At 52.2% G+C, this 17,490-nt stretch overlaps 1 protein-coding gene across 3 annotated transcripts in view; it reads right to left on the bottom strand.

The window, feature by feature from the left end:
- The window catches only part of GFOD1 (glucose-fructose oxidoreductase domain containing 1), a 120,815-nt gene extending 106,764 nt beyond the window's left edge, over positions 1 to 14,051 (bottom strand). Inside the window, exons 1-2 of one of the 3 annotated variants that reach the window (XM_045057102.1) lie at positions 12,999 to 14,051; positions 6,906 to 8,308 (exon numbers count right to left, since the gene is read on the bottom strand). In XM_045057102.1, the coding sequence (XP_044913037.1) occupies positions 7,623 to 8,308; positions 12,999 to 13,251 (939 nt within the window). In that variant the 5' untranslated portion in view covers positions 13,252 to 14,051 and the 3' untranslated portion in view covers positions 6,906 to 7,622. The other 2 variants (XM_003985798.6, XM_006931451.5) reach the window with 2 other exon arrangements.
- Positions 14,052 to 17,490: the final 3,439 nt, after the last annotated feature.

The raw sequence follows: 17,490 nt of genomic DNA, 5'->3' as shown, positions 1-17,490 counted from the left end.
CTTCAGCTCAGGTCACGATCTCGCGGTCCCTTAGTTCGAGCCCCGCATCGGGCTCTGGGCTGATGGCTCAGAGCCTGGAGTCTGTTTCTGATTCTGTGTCTCCCTCTCTCTCTGCCCCTCCCCCGTTCATGCTCTGTCTCTCTCTGTCTCAAAAATAATAAACTTTAAAAAAAATTTTTTTTAAATAAATAAATAAACATTAAAAAAAAATTTTTTTAACGAGGTCTCTCGCTGAATGGATTTTTACAGCTCTTTTCACACCCCATGAGGCCGCCATTGTGTTCCTCTTGAGGGGGTTCTTTCCAATGATCCTGCAAGCTGTTTCCTTTGCCTACCCCACAGCTGTGTCATCTGTGACTGTCACCGTTTGGAATTGAGGGGAGAGAAAGATATAAGTGGAACTTCCTGCTGATGTGGCGGGGGGGGGCAGTCAATTTGCCGGCAAAGAAGAATTTTTTTAATTCTAGATGAGAACAAATTTTTTTTTAATTTTGGACATTTTTTTAATTTAATTTTTTTAATGTTTATTTATCTTTCAGAGAGAGCACAAGGGGGAGAGGGGCAGAGAGAGAGGGAGACACAGAATCCGAAGCAGGCTCCAGGCTCCGAGCTGTCAGCACAGAGCCCAACACCGGGCTCGAACCCAAGAACCATGAGATCATGACCTGAGCCAAAGTTGGATGCTTAACGGACTTAGCCACCCAGGAGCCAGTGGGTAGCCACCCAGGAGCCAGTAAATTTTGGACATACTTAAACTACTCTTTGTCCTAAGTGGTCAGTCATACGAAACACAATTTTCCTCAGAGTGTTGTCCCAGAACCAGATGGTTCCTTGAAAAGGATTTTACTTCATAAAACCTTCTATACCTTCCTTTTCAATTATTTTAATCCTACCTCCTCTTCTGGGTCCATAGAAGCCCCACCTCCTCCAGAAAGTCTTCCTGGACCCTCTCAGCTCTCAGAATTCCTCTTTCCTCAGCTTTCAGGCAGCATCCATTATCGGCAGGGCCACCTCCCTTGGGACCCAGGCTGCCTGAGGAGAAGGGCCCTGGGGACCAGCGTGGCCTTTCGTCACGGGCCCTGTTCATTTCCCTCTCTAACCTCAAACCCGAGTTCCCCACTCAGCAAAACCAAAGCTCGGCAGTGAACATTATCCAGCCTCTAGATCCAGCCCTTCTAGAAGACAGCACAGCAGTAATTCAGCAGCTGTTAGAGGACGCTCCTTCCAATCGCTCTCTGCTCGAAGTCTTTTATTCACACACATAGCACCTTTTGGGGGGGGAATTCCCTGGGTTTTTTCTCTGCTTTTTCTCCTTCGCGTTAGTACCCTTTGCGGATTGGCACTGGGGAGCTACCCAGGTGGCTGACCCGTAACCCAACACTGACATTTGGGGGTTATTCAGTTGCCTCAAGCAAACACTTCCCGGCCTCACAGCATCACAATTCACTCCACTTCATGATACATGTTACTGCATTGTTGCGTGTTTGCGTATGCTTCTCTTCGGTCAAGAACAAAGACCGTATCTCACCACCTGAGGCACGGCTGGTGGGCTGGTGACAGCTAACAGAGTGCTATAGGCATCCAAAGGCATTTATTAAAGAGAAATGAACGAAGAAGAGAAACATTCTGCAGACACTGGGCAGAATAAGCGACTAAAGGATCCTGGACCCCCTCAGATCACCTTCAAATTGGAAATCTGAACGTTCAGCGCAGGCGAGCCTGGGCGGTTCAGTAGGTTAAGCGTCCGACTCTTGATTTCGAGTCAGGTCATGATCTCATGGTTCGTGGGATCCAGCCCCGTGTTGGGCTCTGCTGACAGCGTGGAGCCTGCTTGGGATTCTCTCTCTGCTCCTCCCCCATTCATGTGTGCATGAGCGCACGCTCTCTCTCTCTCTCTCTCTCTCTCTCTCAAAATAAACATTTAAAAAATTTTTTTAATGTTTTTTTTTTTTAATTTATTTTTGAAGGAGAGAGACAGAGCACGAGCGGGGGAGGAGCAGAGAGAGAGGGAGACACAGAATCCAAAGCAGGCTCCAGGCTCCGAGCCGTCAGCACAGAGCCCGACGCGGGGCTCGAACCCATGAATTGTGAGATCATGACCCGAGCCCAAGTCGGACGCTTAACTGACTGAGCCACCCGGGTGCCCCTCAAAATAAACATTTAAAAAAAAAAAAAAGGATTTTCAGCACATTATCAGGGCCTGGGGCAATGCTGGTGCCCCAGACATCAGCATCCGCTCACATGGCTGTCTTGCTTTTCTAAATAATGAACCATTTCCATGAATATCTGGCAAAGCTAATCTCAGTTAGGTTGGAGAATTAGTTCAGCTGCATCTAGTTCCAAAATCAAGAAGAAAGGAAAGTATTCAAAAACCAAAAAATCTACCCCTAACCGAACAACACAACAAGATCCCAAAACCAATGCTTGCAACTCAACAGTAAGAAGAAAATTCAATGTAAAACTTCTCGAGAAATCTGAAGATACATGAGTGGCTAATAAGCACACAAGAAGTTGCTCAACATCAATAGTCACTAGGGAAATGCTAATCAAAGTCATAATGCGATAGCTCTATGCACTATCATGGTTGTCCTCAAAAAGGCTGCCAATACCAAGTGTTGGTGCTGGTGTAAAGGAATTAGAATATCCCTACATAGCTGGTGGGAATATAGAATAGTACATATGAGGCAAATATATACATAGCATACAACCCAGCAATTTCGCTCTTAGATATGTATCCAAGAGAAGTGAAAAAAGCCTGGGTCTACAAAAGACTTGCATGCAAATTTTCAAAACAGCATTATTGATAATCGTAAAAACTGGGGGCGCCTGGGGGGCTCAGTCAGTTAAGCGTCTGACTCTTCTTTTCAGATCAGGTCACAATCACGAGGTTGGTGAGTTCAAACCCCGCATCGGGCTCTGCACTGACCGTGCAGAACCTGCTTGGGACTCTCTCCCTCTCCCCTCTCTCTCCCCCTCCCCGGCTCTTGCTCACATGCTCTCCCTCACAATAAATAAACTTTAAAAAAAAAAATAGCTAAAAACCGGAAGCAGTACAAACATCCATCAGAGGGTGAATGGATGAACAAAATGTGGTATTTTACTCGAAGATTACTCGGCAATAAGAAAAAGGAATGAATGTCTGATAGACACAACGACGCAGATGAACATCAAAAAAAATGCCAAGGGAAAGAGGTCAGACACCAAAGACTACATACTACAGGACTCCATTTATGTGAAATTTCTAGAAGCAGCCAAATGACAGAGACAAAGCGTATCCGGGGTTGCCAGGGGGTTGGGGTGGGAATGGGGGCCAGCTGCAAACAGGCAGGAGGAAACGTGTGGGGATGTTGGAAGCGTTCTAAAATTTTTTGCACAATGGTATACTTACTAGAAATCATTGGCTCTCAATGGGTAACTCTTGTGATACATAAAGCTTATCTCAATAAAGCTATTTAAAAAAAGCAATGTGGGGGTGCCTGGGTGGCGCAGTCGGTTAAGCGTCCGACTTCAGCCAGGTCACGATCTCGCGGTCTGTGAGTTCGAGCCCCGCGTCGGGCTCTGGGCTGATGGCTCAGAGCCTGGAGCCTGTTTCCGATTCTGTGTCTCCCTCTCTCTCTGTCCCTCCCCCGTTCATGCTCTGTCTCTCTCTGTCCCAAAAATAAATAAACGTTGAAAAAAAAATAAAAAAAGCAATGTGAAAGCTACACACCCATTTCACTGGGGCTTCAACACTCTATAGTTTCAGTTACGGGCGTCATGCTAATTGAAAGAGCCTCTCAGTACCACGAAAGCCGTTGCAGTTGGAAATCAGAAATTTTAAAAACAATTCCTATCATTGTAAAGTTGTTTTTTTTTTTTCCTGCACTTTTTAATGCTCACGGGGCATTAACAATTCTCAGGAAAAGTTTAAACTCCAGGGCATCCTAAGCTTGCTTAAACCTGAGAAGCCAGCTTCCCCAAAGCCTGGATGACAGAGGTAGAACTGGTCAGGGTCCCTGCGGCTCTCAGCAGCGAGGGTTCTAAAGCCTTCCCGCCCGGTCTTGTTGGAGTCTAAACCAAAAAGATCTTTTGCCTTCAAAGTCTTCCCGTTCTAGAGGACAAAGCTCAGACAGTGCTCTCCTCGGGGCCCGCACTCACCATATGAACTCAATGGAACAGCTTCAGCACCAAGGAGTCTTGCCAGATCCACACTTGGGTGCCATCGCCCAGCTCACCTGGCCAGGTGGACTGGATCCAGGCAAAATGTGTGTTCATTAGAGGGCTCCAGAGAAACAGAACCAATACAGGGTGGGCGGATAGATGGGGTGGGGGGGGGGGAGAAAGGGAGAAGGGAAGGGAGGAAGGATGTGGGGAAAGTGAGGGGGAAGAGTGGGAGAGAGGGGGAGGGAATGGAAGAGGAGGGAAGGACTACGGGTCGGGGAGTGAGGGCAAGGCAGGTTTTTTTTAAGGAACTGGTTCATGCAATTATGGGGACCGGCAGGTCCCCAATTTGCAGGGCAGACTAGCAGGCTGGAGGCCTAGGGAAGAGTTTTGCAGGGTGAAGGCAGTCCGAAGGTAGAAATTCCTCTTCCCCAGGAAGCTCTATCCTTTTCCTGACTCCTTGGAGGCCCTACGTTCACCACAGTCCGCCTCTGGCACGTGCCAAGCAGAAGGTGCTCGGCCATCAAACCCCATGGAGCCGGTCAAGTTTATCCATTCTCCCATCACATATTTTACAAACACACACTCCCTGAACTTAATACTAATGACGACAAGGTTGGCATTGGGTCGTCACACACGTGTTTCTTCTGTCCGCTGTTTTACTGAGGTTATTATAAAAGCCGCAAAGTGCTGAGCGTGTGTTTCAGCAACATGGCTAAAGAACCCACAGTATCCAGAAACGTCTACGTTTGTAAAACCTTCACCCAAGCGTGTGTTCTTAGAATGAGCACCTTGAGGGAGTGGGGCCCAGCTCGGGACGCCCGCTTGTCGTCCCTCCACCCCCACTTCCCTGCGGTAGAGGGTCCCCCACGGCATTTCGTGATGGGTCCCCCATGTTACAAGATAACCTCCAAAAAGACCGGGCCAGGGGAAAGCATTAGACACAAGCGGGGACAAGGGGAAGTGGGGACCGGTGATAACTGCATTTGGGAGTCCTGGCCACCATATTTGGCGTTCTGTCCACCACATGGATGCAGGAAGCAGAGAAAGGTGGTTTAAAGCAGGACAGGCGATGAGGCCAACACATGGAGAAAGCAGAGCACAAAAACGATAAAATTCCAGGAGTTCATAGTTTCCAGGCACCTCCTGAGACCTGAGCTATGCCCCTGCCCCTGAGTTCCGTGGAGGACCCGGCATCCTTCTCACAGGGGATGACGAATCTCCACAGGTGTGGTGAGTTCCTGGGAACACCATCAGCACCTTCTAGATCATGCGCCTGTGAAGCAAGTACTGTATTCTCAGCAAACCCCACATGTGAAGCTTGGCTTATGCCCATTTCCTCTAAAAGAGGATAATAATAACTTTCAACTGTATTTTCCGAATCTAGCAGGAGGGAATCACCTCTTTTAAAAATATGATAAGCAAATCTTCAACAGTACCACTGGTCTGGGGCGCCTGGGTGGCTCAGTTGGGCGTCCAACTCCTGATTTCAGCTCAGGTCGTGATCCCAGGGTCGTGGGCTGAAGCTCCGCGTCGGGCTCTGTACTGAGCGTGGAGCCTGCCTAGGATTCTCTCTCGCTTTCCCTCTGCCCCTCTCCCCTGTTTGTGCTCCTGCTCTCTCATATTAAAAACAAACAAACAAACAAAGTAAGTATCATTTGGAATAAGTTGAAGAATTGATCACATCAAGAAGAAATAGACTAACATTTATTGAGTTGAAGCAGATAGCGGGTGGGGGGCGTGGGCTCCTTACACACCCCCCCTCATTTTAATTGTCACACCAACCTTGTATGATTTTTTTTTTAATTTATTTTAGAGAAAGAGAGAGAGAGCAAGCTAGGTAGGGGCAGAGGGAGAAGGAGACAGAGAATCTTAAGCAGGCTCCACACCCGACATGGGGCTTGATCTCATGACCATGAGATCATGACCTGAGCTGAAATCAAGGGTTGGACGCTTATCCCACGGAGCCACTCAGGTGCCCCCTATGATAATACCTTTAAATCCATCTTGTTGGCCAGAAACCTGAGGCTCGACAAGGATGTCACACACACAGTTGTGACCTGCCAACCTACTCTATCACCAGCAGTTCTGCAAATCACAATGTTGTCTACAATGAGAGGCCATGACGGCCCTCAATCAAAATATGTAACTAATTGCCTGTATATTTCCTTCTTGGTGAAACCTTTAAAACCAGCTATTTACTTCCACCATTTTTTTTTTTAATTCCTCCCTAGTTTCAGCATCAAAATGTCCAGTTTCTTCCTTTGGCTTTTTCTCATTTCCGTTTAATCTTCTGCAGAATCGTACATTTTCAAAGCCAGATATCATCAGCAAAATAATCACTCAACTGCACCTAATTTCAGTTAGATGGAGTGGGATTGGTGAACCTTGACTTTTCCTAACAGTACAGAGTCATTTCTGCCATGGACATAACGCCCCAGGGCGTCCTCGACCCTACAACAAACCCATAGACCCAAACCACTGCACTCAGTGCTGAGCGGGCAGAAACTCAAGAGAGAAGAGCACATTGCCTTTTCCACCCTGTGTTCGGAGAGGAAAACATCCCGAAGCGACTTCGAGGGGGGAGCTAGAAATGCGGGGTTTGCTGGGATTTCAGAATGGTGACCACCAAGTGCAAAAATGATGTCCGATTATCTACAGCCGTAGCTCCGTGCGTGGGGCCATGACGACCATCCCCGTTTTCTGTCCCGGCAGCCCTTGTCCGCCTTGAGCAACTGCAGACACTATGACGCAGGGGTGGCAAAGGGCACGGAGCTGAGGACGCCAAACAAGTCCGGGCAAGATGCACATGCAGCACCATCAAAGCTCAGAGAAACTCCGCAGCCTTCGTCACCATCCCAAAGGAGCCTCCCATCCCGCGGAGAGGCTTCCCCCAGCTCCAGAAACTGGGGCAGGGACCAGGAAAACAGAGGTCGTCGTGTTACACACAAAGGCACCAGATAGTTTAACACCGTCCCCCCCCCCAACCCCCTCGCCAGTTTAATTATTCACGGCGAGGTTGGTCTTGTTTTCCCAGAGGCACAGAGCCATCACATCTCTGTGTCCGGCTGTCCCAGCATCCACACCACCCGGCGGAGGGAGGCGGGGCTGGACAGAAACTCTGAATCTTGGGTCCCACCCTGGAATCTGCCTTTTGACAAGGGCTCCAGGTGGTGAGACCGCGTGTGAGTGTCTGGGAGACACTGGGCTGCTGCGTGCAGGGCAAAGTGTGGTTTACTGATGGACCCATCCTCTTTGTAACCTTTTGCCTTCCCCAAGCATCCATTCATTCATTAAAAAGGCATTCATTTGTCATTTAGCAAATATTTACAGGGTGCCTAGTAGGTGACTCAGCGCCTGGCACTGTCTAGGGGAGATAAGGCCACCCCGGAGAGCAAAACAGTCGCAGGCTCTACCTCAAAGAACTTTCTTTCCACATGGGGAGATACATACCAAATAAGAGAACTAGCAAGGGAAAGAGGTCATACAAACAGCAACAGCGCTACAAAGAACATAAAGAGGGTGCAGAGGGAGAACTGAGAAGTGGGGGAAAGGACTTTTGGTTGGAAGAGGAGGATCAGAAAGGCCTCTCTCTTGACATAACATCGGAGCTGAAATGTGAAGTCAGAACGAGCTAGCCATTCAGAGGAGTGAGGGAGAACCTTCCAGGCAGAGGGAAAAGCCAGTTTGCAAAGGCCCAGAGTCAGGAAAGAGGCTGGTGTGTTTGAGCAAAAAGGCCCAAGGTGCTGGAGGTTAGTGAGCCGGGGAGAGTGGACAGTCACCAAGGAGGTGACAGGGATTACTAGGCAGGGCCGCTCAGGCCAAGAAAGCTGAATGACACCCCAAGTGCCATAGGAGATAGCACTGAGAGATTCTGAGCAGGGAATGACACAGTGCCATCTATATATATAGACAGATAGATGGCACTCGCCTATCGTATAGAGACTAGACTGGATAAGGAACAAGAGTGGACCTAGGGAGCCAGCGTGTGGCTCATTGCATACTCTAGGTGCAGCAGGGCAAGTTGGAGACAGGTTTTGACTGACCCCAAAGGCTGGCTGGGAGCTTGTGCTGATCTGGATACAAAAGGTGAGTGAGACCATCCCGGCGAGGAAGGGCAGGCTGGAACCTAGTTCAGAAGCCTTCAGGCACCTGGCAGGCAAGGAGCCTGCAGAGAGAGAGGCACACGAGGAAATTGACAAACAGCAGTGTCATTTTGGGTGCCGGTTAATTTGGTAACATCTTTGTTAAAGGAAATGAGTACATACTTTCTGACCAGCCGCTGGCATATTTGTCCTACAAGCACGTTCGTGGATGCGCAAAATGACACAGGTTCTAGGTTGTTCACTACGTGTTTGTATAAGCAAAAGATTGGGAATAACCCGAATGCTCAGTAATAGGGAACTGGTTAAATAAATGTTGATTTATCCAGATGATGAAATACTATGCAGCCAAAAATAGGAAAAAGGATACTTTCAGATGCTGGTTTTTATATACGTATATATGAATATGTGTGTGTGTGTGTGTGTGTGTGTATCTTTTCAAGATTAACATTGTTGCATGACAAAAGTATATTAACAGTACGTACGGTATGGAATGTTACCAGCTACGTAAAAAAGGTTTTAGAATTTTTCACCCACATGTTTGCCACTACATACCCAGCCAGATCTTCAAAACTGCTAAGAGTGATTGCCTCCAGTTTGCTGAGATGCACTACGATAGGTTTGGGGAAAGATGGGGGGCATGTGGTGCTGAGACCACCGCAGCGTACATGAGGGGTGAGAAGGGGAAAGGGGGAGGCTTCCGGGAGGAGGTAACACAAGGGCAGACTCTTCCAGGATGAACAGGCAACCCTCACAAGGCAGGTGTTCCCGACACAGGCATGGACATATAATCAAACAGGGGTCCATTCAAGGGCACACTAGTAGTTTGGGGTTTAGCTAAAGCTCATGGGGTTCCAGAATAGCCAGCAGGATATGAGCCCGGGCAGGCTCACCCGAGGCCAGCTCTTGCCCGACATGCCAAGCACTTGGGACTCTTCCTAGAAGTGACGCAAGGGGGGCACAGTGACATGACCGAGTGTAAAGTTCTTCAAGGAAATCCTGGCAGCAGCGTGGACAATGGAGGCAGTGGCGAGGAGGGGCAGGCTGGAACCTAGTTCAGAAGCCCAGGTACGGAGCCAGTTCCTTCTCTGGAGGAAGCAATGATAGCGAAAAAGGAACAGATATAAGAGGGAACTAATTCCACGGGTGGGGTAAACAGGAATAAAGGATAATTCTACAGTGTCACCCGAGCTACTACGATCTGAGAAAAGGAACTGAGGCAAAGAAGGTTAGGGGATGGAAGGGGGGAAAAAAGGACTCCAGGGAGGCAGAATGGCGGTGTTCAAACCCCCAGCAGTATTCCCTTGAGCAATTCCACTCGGGTCTCTGGATTTTAGCTGCCTCATTTGCAAAATGGGCATCACATCTATCTCAGAGGACCATTCTCATCATGAAATGAAACGTTTTCCATACAGCACCTACCATATTGCCCGGCACAGGGTAGGTATTTAATAAGGGGCAGCCCTGGGCGCTGGAGAAACTGTACAAAAGAATGGCAGGAAAGTCTCTACAACAGAGAAATGCCTAGAGTTCATCAAAGTAGAGATTTCAAGGGAATTTTTAGAAATTAAAGGAGGATGTATGTGATTCTATTGTTTTAAGGTTATTTATTTTGAGAGGGAGAGAAAGAGAGGGAGAGAGAGAGGGGGAGAGAGAGGGAGAGAGAGGGAGAGAGAGGGAGAGAGGGAGAGAGAGGGAGAGAAGGAGAGAGGGAGAGAGAGGGAGAGAGAGGGAGAGAGGGAGAGAGAGGGAGGGAGGGAGGGAGGGAGAGGGAGGGAGGGAGGGAGGGAGAGGGAGGGAGGGAGGGAGAGAGAGGGAGGGAGGGAGAGAGAGGGAGGGAGGGAGAGAGAGGGAGGGAGGGAGAGAGAGGGAGGGAGGGAGGGAGAGAGAGGGAGGGAGGGAGAGAGAGAGAGGGAGGGAGGGAGGGAGAGGGAGAGAGAGGGAGGGAGGGAGAGAGAGGGAGGGAGGGAGGGAGAGAGAGGGAGAGGGAGAGAGAGAGGGAGAGGGAGGGAGAGAGGGAGAGGGAGGGAGAGAGGGAGAGGGAGGGAGAGGGAGGGAGAGAGAGAGAATATCCCAAGCAGGCTCACACTGTCAGTGCAGAGCCCGATGCAGAACTCGAACTCACAAACCCTGAGATCACGACCTGAGCCAAAACCAAGAGTCAGACACTTAACCGACTGAGCCACCCAAGTGCCCCTATGATTCTATTGATTCCAAGTGTCATTCCTCGATGGTCCCCAGACCAACCCCTTACCTTGACAGGCCTGAGACCAGTTATGAGTGTGGATAGATGGCCACAGACCACTGGCCACTGCTGGGCCAGCAACTCAAAGCCCTAGCCTTTGCCAAAAGAAGGCCAATTCACCAGGACCAGTCAAGACCGGCTTGTTTCAATTCTGGGCAAACTCTAGCAGCTATAAACCCCAACGGCCAAACCAGGCCTGTAACTGTCTGGGGTGTTTCACTTCCTGTGTTGTATGTGCTGAACCTCTAACCATGACAGCAAAGCATACCAAGATGACCACCAGGCTGCATATTTGCAGGTACATCGTCAACGGGAGTGGCCTGGGGATTTTCCAGGAGAGATGATGTGGGGAATGAGACTAACATCCGGCCACATCTAAAGTCGATGTCCCCCTTCATTTTCGATAATCACAACCTATCTCAAGTTACCTGCAAAATCAGGAGTTAAAAAAAGAAAAAAAGCTCAAAACTTCCTACAAAACATACACACAAAACCCTATTCCTTAGTCATGCTTATTAAACTAAGTCTGTTTCTGAAGCCTCTTGGCTTGGCTTTGAAGAGGTAACTCATGTTAGTCGTGTCAAGGGAAAAAAAGAAGTCACGGAGATTATTGCAAATAAGAACAGAAGTATCCAGAAATGTATAATGTGCGCCCCTCCTCTCCAACCAAATGCTCTTTGGGCTGAAGTACAAGAGTTGGTCAGGAAACAGGGGCGTCCTTGTCCTCCAAATTGCCACTCTCCTGGTGATACGCCTTAGGGGTGCTGACCGACAGGGCTGCGTTGCCATGGTGGGGAGAAGCGATGTTACAAGGTCTGTCTGATATGACCAGGCATAAGCTCTTCAGGTGAAACCTGCTGGATACCAACTGTCCTAATAGATTCAAGCCACAGGAGGGTTATGACCTATTTGATAAGGCACAGACCCACTGTAAGCACAGAGGTCAGCTATCCAACATATATGACACCAAACAGAAAAGAGAGCCCAGAACCCAAGGACATTCAATTCAAGGCCAAAGAAAAATAAACAAAGGTCAGAAACTTAATCAAATTGACATGAAAACTGACAGGCTTGGGCAGCCTCCCTAGGAATTGGATCAGATGTCCCGTCTGAGTCCAGAGCAAAATGGCCTAATTTTTTTTTTTTTTTAAATGGTTTTCTAGGAAGAAAGAGTTCTACCTTCTGGTTTTAGGTATCTGCAGTTAATTAAAATATACGTACATTTCATCTACCCTTAATCCGTGCCCATTAAAACATAAACATAAAACACGCCTTCCCAGATTACATAAATTACCATGGACTTCTGGGTACTGTCCCTGCCCTTCCCTTGAAACACTTCTTTAATGTCGCGTCCTGGGCCATAAGCTTGGTCTCTTTCCTCATCAATAAAAATTCCAACTTTCAAGGGCGGGCAGTACACTTTCTGGGCGGGTTCGGAGGCAGGGATACTGCTGGGATCATCTTAGGTATGTGTGAGGACTGCCAATGGACAAAATTACGCTTCTTTTTCCCCTGGGCACGGCAAAGCTGCGGTTGCTCTGTGCTCGGAGACTGTTCAGACTGCCTGGGTTATATAGGTGGGGGGACCGGATGGCCAGGGGCGGTGAGCCGGTTCCCAGCCTCCCCGCCCGCGTCAGATCTGGGAACTTTCCCCACGGTTATTAAGGAGGGACTAGTGCATGCTCCCACGTAAAAGGGGCTGCGCGGGGCCTTTTCCCACACAAAGCACCCATGCCTCTGGAACGGCTGCGTTCGTCCCCTAAAAATTCAAGACCTATCATTCCAAACCCACGCAGAAGGCAGCTCCTGAGCTGCCACGCTCGACAGTTAAATCCCCCTGGTTTTATCAAACCGGTCGTCACTAACCCACGACCTCCTGGAAGACGTCCCCATAAATCCCTCTCCCCCCGCCCCATCTAACCACCGCCGCCGTCCTCGCTTACAGCCAAGACTTAGTAATTCCAGCTGATCGTCAAATTCTAACCTCACACCAAACTAACAGCAGAAAGAAGCAAACTGGCCGGGCAGGACGTCACAGCTGCTCCGGATCAGGTCGTCTCCCGCCCTCAGGAAAACCAGACACACGTGTGGGGCCCTTGTTTCGGGTGTTCCCGGGCGCGCACTCGCCTCTCCCAGGCGCGCACCCACGCACACACTCGGGGCACTACAGGCACAGCTGGGGACTGAGTTTCCTCTCCCTCCGAGCGGCCCATGCCCAGTCCTCAGCATCCGATCCGCCTGGTCGACATCCCGGGAACACACGCCTCCTCCAGCCTCCGCGCCACACACGTGGGAAGGCGCGTCCAGGTGGTGCCAGAAGGGAGGAGAGAAGCGCAGAGGCTGGGAAGGCCGGGGACGAGGAAGGAGGGAGCTCCGAGTGGCCTGTGGCATCTCAGGTCCCCGGGCCGGCGTAGATGCCTCGTAAGCCTCGGGGATGAAGAGGGGGCGAGAGCAGAAGAGCAGCAGGGAAGGAAGGCAGGCTGCGGGGGCGGGGGGAGGGGGTCGCTCACCCAGGGTTTTGACAGCGATCTGCCTGGTGAGGGGCGGCGGCAGGTTGATGCACACCAAGTCCACGTCCTGATGCAGCAGCACCTCGTCAATGCGGCTGGTGTAGAAGGGGACGCTCATCTCCTTGGCCAGCTCCTCCGCTTCCTCCTGCGTGCGGCCCCACAGCGCCTTCACCGCGAAGCCCTCGTCTTTCAGCAGCGGGATGATGACACGGGCCGTGAGGCTGGTGCCGAACACGCCCACCCCGGGAAGCATGGCTGCTCCGGTCCGCCGGGTTCTGCCTCAGCTCAGATCTCCAGTCCCACAGGCTCACACACCCCCGTGTAGCCAGTCCTGCGCCCCGCTCGCCGCGGTGCGCCAGCAGCCCGTGCACCGGGCAAGGCGCCCGGGTGCCGAGAGCGCACCGAGCTGCAGGCGGAGCAGGCTCGGGGCGCCTCAGTGCGGCGTCTGCTGCAGTGTCCGCCACGCGGGGCTCTCGTCCCTCCCGGGGGCGGCGGCAGGGACCCCCCCGGGGCGCCCGAGGCCCCGAAGCCCCGCGGAGCCCCGGCTCAGGCGGCGACCCCGCCGCAGCGCCGGCCGGCTCCGCGAGCCCCGCCGAGGCCGCCCCATGGCCGGCTCATCCCCGCGCCCGCGCCGCCGCAGCCCGGGACCCGCTCTCTCTCCCGCGTGCTTTCCGCAGCCGGCGAGTCGCACACCCTGCCCGAGCACGGACCGGCGCGGCTGCGGGGTCCCCCTCTCTCCCCCGCCCTCGGCTCCGAATGAAATAATCCAGCGGCCACCAGGAGGCCGGCTAAGCGCGCGGCTCGCAGGGCGCCGGACGCGGATCTCGAGCTGCAGCGCGGCGCCGACGGCCACGACCCGGCGCCAGCCTTCTCATTCTGCTGCCATGTTCGCTCGCAGCGCGGCTCGGGCGGCCTCGGCCCCAGGCCGGCTCGGGCTCCGGGATCCCGCGGGGACGAGGGCGGAGTTGGGGAGTTTGGCTGTCAGCAGCCGGGTGTCGCCGCGCCGCCCCCGCCGCAGCGCCGCGCGCCATTGGCCGCCGCGCGCCGCCCCCGCCCCCGCCGCCCCGGGCTCCCGGAGCGCGCCGCGCGGGGCCCAGGAACCCAGCCCGGCTCCTCCCCCGCCCCGCCCCACCCCGCCCCGCCCCGCCCCGCGCGCCTCCGGCCCCTCCGCCGCTTCCCTTTCTTCGCCCTCACCTCCTCCCTCCCTCCTCGCCTCTTCCCAAACCCCGCCCCAAGCGGGCCAATAAATCCACCGGGGCGGGCGCGCCCTGATGGGCTAGGCGTGCGTCCCTGGGAGGGGGAGCGCGGGGGACCCGGCGAGGTGTGAGCGACGGAGCGGGAGCGAAGCCCACATGCCCAGAACACACTAGGGAAGCTTTCCAGGCATTCTCTCTGAATCCTCGCGCTAACCTTAAGGTTATTGGAAACCCACTTAACTGGTGATGTAATTGAGTCCCGGGAAGGGTAAGTGACTCGCGCAAGGTCACACAATAGGTGAGCAGCGGGCCTGCGATTGGAATCCAGGCTAGGCTCCAGAGTTTGGGCTGCGGGCTGGAGAGTTCTCTCTCCTTCTGAGAGGTCTCGCTCCAGCCGCGCGCCACCCCTGCCGCCGCGCGCGCAAGGTCCTGTAGCCTTCCTCCTCCCAGTCGTCTTAACAAAAGCTCTGCTTTCCCCCGCGAGGCCAGCCCCTGCTATGTGAGGGGTCCCCGGAGTGGCTGCGGCACGTGTGTCCACGTCTGGGTTCTGAGAAGAAGAGGACGCCCTGGCCAGAAGCTAGGCCAGTTGTTTGGCTTCGAGCTTTGGCTTCTTTGGCAGCTTCCCGTGGCCTCCACTAGCTGGTCTCTCCCCCCACCCGCACCCTCTGCTCCTTTGGAGGAAGGGGGAGGGGGGCCGGCTAAAGTTGGCTCTGCGTCCCTGGAACCCAGGGAATCGTGCGCCTGTCTGGTTTCCCATATCCTCCACACGGATCACACTGGCATGTGTGTAGTAAGCACTCAATAAACATTTGCTAAACAAATGAATATTCACCGAATGTCCGCTGCGTGTCCACTTGGTGCTGGGATGCGTGACCCAAAGCTGAAACGGACCTGGCTTCTAGCTCCAAGTCTCTTGAGAGGTCAGCGGTCCTGTTCCTCTCTTGTCTTCAGCACTCAGCTCAATGTGGCACACGGTCCGCTTCAACGCAGGAGCGGAAAACGTGATACTTGCAAGCGTTTGAAGCAACTTGTAACAATCAGGCGGGCGACTGGTGGCAATTGGGCAGGCGCGTGGAGAGAGCAGGATACCAGAAAAGCTCGTGTGTTGCAATGAGGGGGGAGGTGGCTGACCTCAGGGCGTTAGAAGAAAGGCACAGAGGACACTGAGTGCTCTGAGTGGCTGCCAACGGCCTGGGAAGGTCTGAGACAAAAGGAGTATTGCCATCAGTACTGACAGGCTGCTTTTGAGCAGAGGTTTTGTAAGAACCAAGGCAGGAACGCCTACCAGGGTAAGGGGCGCAGGCAATGGGGTCAGACACGAGGCACCATCTCGGCACACAAGAGGCCAGGTCATAGGTCAGGGATGGCAACGGCTCATCCAGAGCAGGGGGGTGTGGAGCTTGGCATGGGGGTTGGAAGCAGAGACAGAGCACCTGGGGTTGACTCTTGGTTCTGCCATTTACCAGCCGTGGGGCCTTAAGCGGATTACTCTATCTTTTGGTGCCACGGTTACGTTACCTGTGTTAAATCGGGGTAACAATGGCATATACAAAGAGTTTTGGAGGATTATCAAATCCTTAGAATAGTGCCTGGCACATAGTAAGCTCTAGATAAACGTTAAATACATATGGTAAATAAATATGGAGAGGGGTCTGTTACCAACGTCATGCTTGATAGGAGAGACAGCTGTCCAAGGGCAGCAGTATCTAGCCAGTAAGAGAGAATTCTGTTTGTGTTCTTTTCTTTATTTTTTTAATGTTTTATTTGTTTTTGAGAGACAGAGTGCGAGCTGGGGAGGGGCAGAGAGAGAGAGGGAGACACAGAATCCGAAGCAGGCTCCAGGCTCCGAGCTGTCGGCACAGAGCCCGCTGGGGGAGGGGATCCCACCAATTGTGAGATCATGACCTGAGCCGAAATCGAGAGTTGGATGGTTAATCAAATGAGACACCCGGTGCCCCTGCTTGTGTTCTTTTAAAGGGGACTGTACCCATAGCTGCAGTGTGAATAAAAATAAACCTTACTTCTGTGTAATATCAAAAGAAAATGACCACAAGTGTATAAAACAGACATCATCCCCATTTCATAGAAGACAAAACAGAATCCTGGCAGCATCTCAGACTTAGGGATCTAAAACAGAATGCTTCACTTCCAACCTCCCCCCCCCCCACCACTGCAGACTGTTTCTCCCCCCATCATCCCCATCTTAACAAGTGGCACCACCGGCCCACAGCTGGCCAAAATCCTTGGAGGTGGCCAGGGCTCCTTTCTCGTACACTCTACAGTTGAGCATCACCAGGTCCTCAGCTTTCAAAATGCATCCAGAGTCTGACAGCTTCTCTGCCGGGTGGGGACCTGGGGTCCCCGTCATCACTGCCCGGACCAGAACATTCACCTCCCCGCTGGTCTACCTCCTGGAACCTTTTGTTCTTCCCCACAGTCTGTATTCTCCACACAGCAGCCAGAGTGAATCTTTAAAAGGTAAGTCCAGTCACGTCCCATCAGACTTGACACCTAGCAGTGAATAAACCCCAAATTCCTCAGGATGTCCTGAAAAGCTCCTCCTGAGCCAACCCTCTGCCTCGCACGTCTCTCCGCCTCCAGCCCTCCACCCCACCGCCTGTACTCCAGCACACTGGGCTCCTCGCCGTGCACTCTACCCACAGAGCCCCTTCTTGACTCAGGGCCCTTGCACTTGCTGTTTCCTCCACACGCCCCCTTCCACGCGCTGTTTCCTCCACACGCCCCCTTCCACGCACACACACACACACACACACACACACACACATACACACACCCTTCCACCCCCATGTATCCACCTGGCTCACTCTCCTCACTCTACTCCGGACTCTGCTCAGGTATCAATCACTTCCTTAGACGGCTTTGCCCAACCATCCTGGCTAAAATGACATTTTGTCACATTTCCTCCCTGTGTCTGGCTTCGTTTTTCTTCATAGCTCCTCTCACCACCTTGCAACATGTAATATACCTGTTTATCATCCTTTTGCCTCAACAGATTATAAACTCGTGGAGGTCAGAAGTTTGTGTGCCTTGCTCATTCCTGAATGCCCAGCGCCCAAAATTGTATCTGGCGCCTGCTAGACACTCAATATGCATTTGTTGAACAAATCCTTAGATGTTCTTCTACCCACCATGTTTTATTACGAAGTTCCGTACGAGTTAATGTTTGTAAACTCCTTAGAGCTATGCCAAGTGCCGTGTGCAAGAACGATTTAGGCCCCGGAGGAGCGAGGCTGAGTATGGCAGGGCCCCCGCCTTCAGGTTACTCATGCCTGGTG

Source organism: Felis catus, chromosome B2, assembly GCF_018350175.1.
Source record: "Felis catus isolate Fca126 chromosome B2, F.catus_Fca126_mat1.0, whole genome shotgun sequence".
NCBI classification, from domain to species: Eukaryota; Metazoa; Chordata; class Mammalia; order Carnivora; family Felidae; genus Felis; species Felis catus.
Note: the sequence above shows the minus strand (reverse complement) of the source record. Positions and strands in the feature narration are given on the sequence as shown.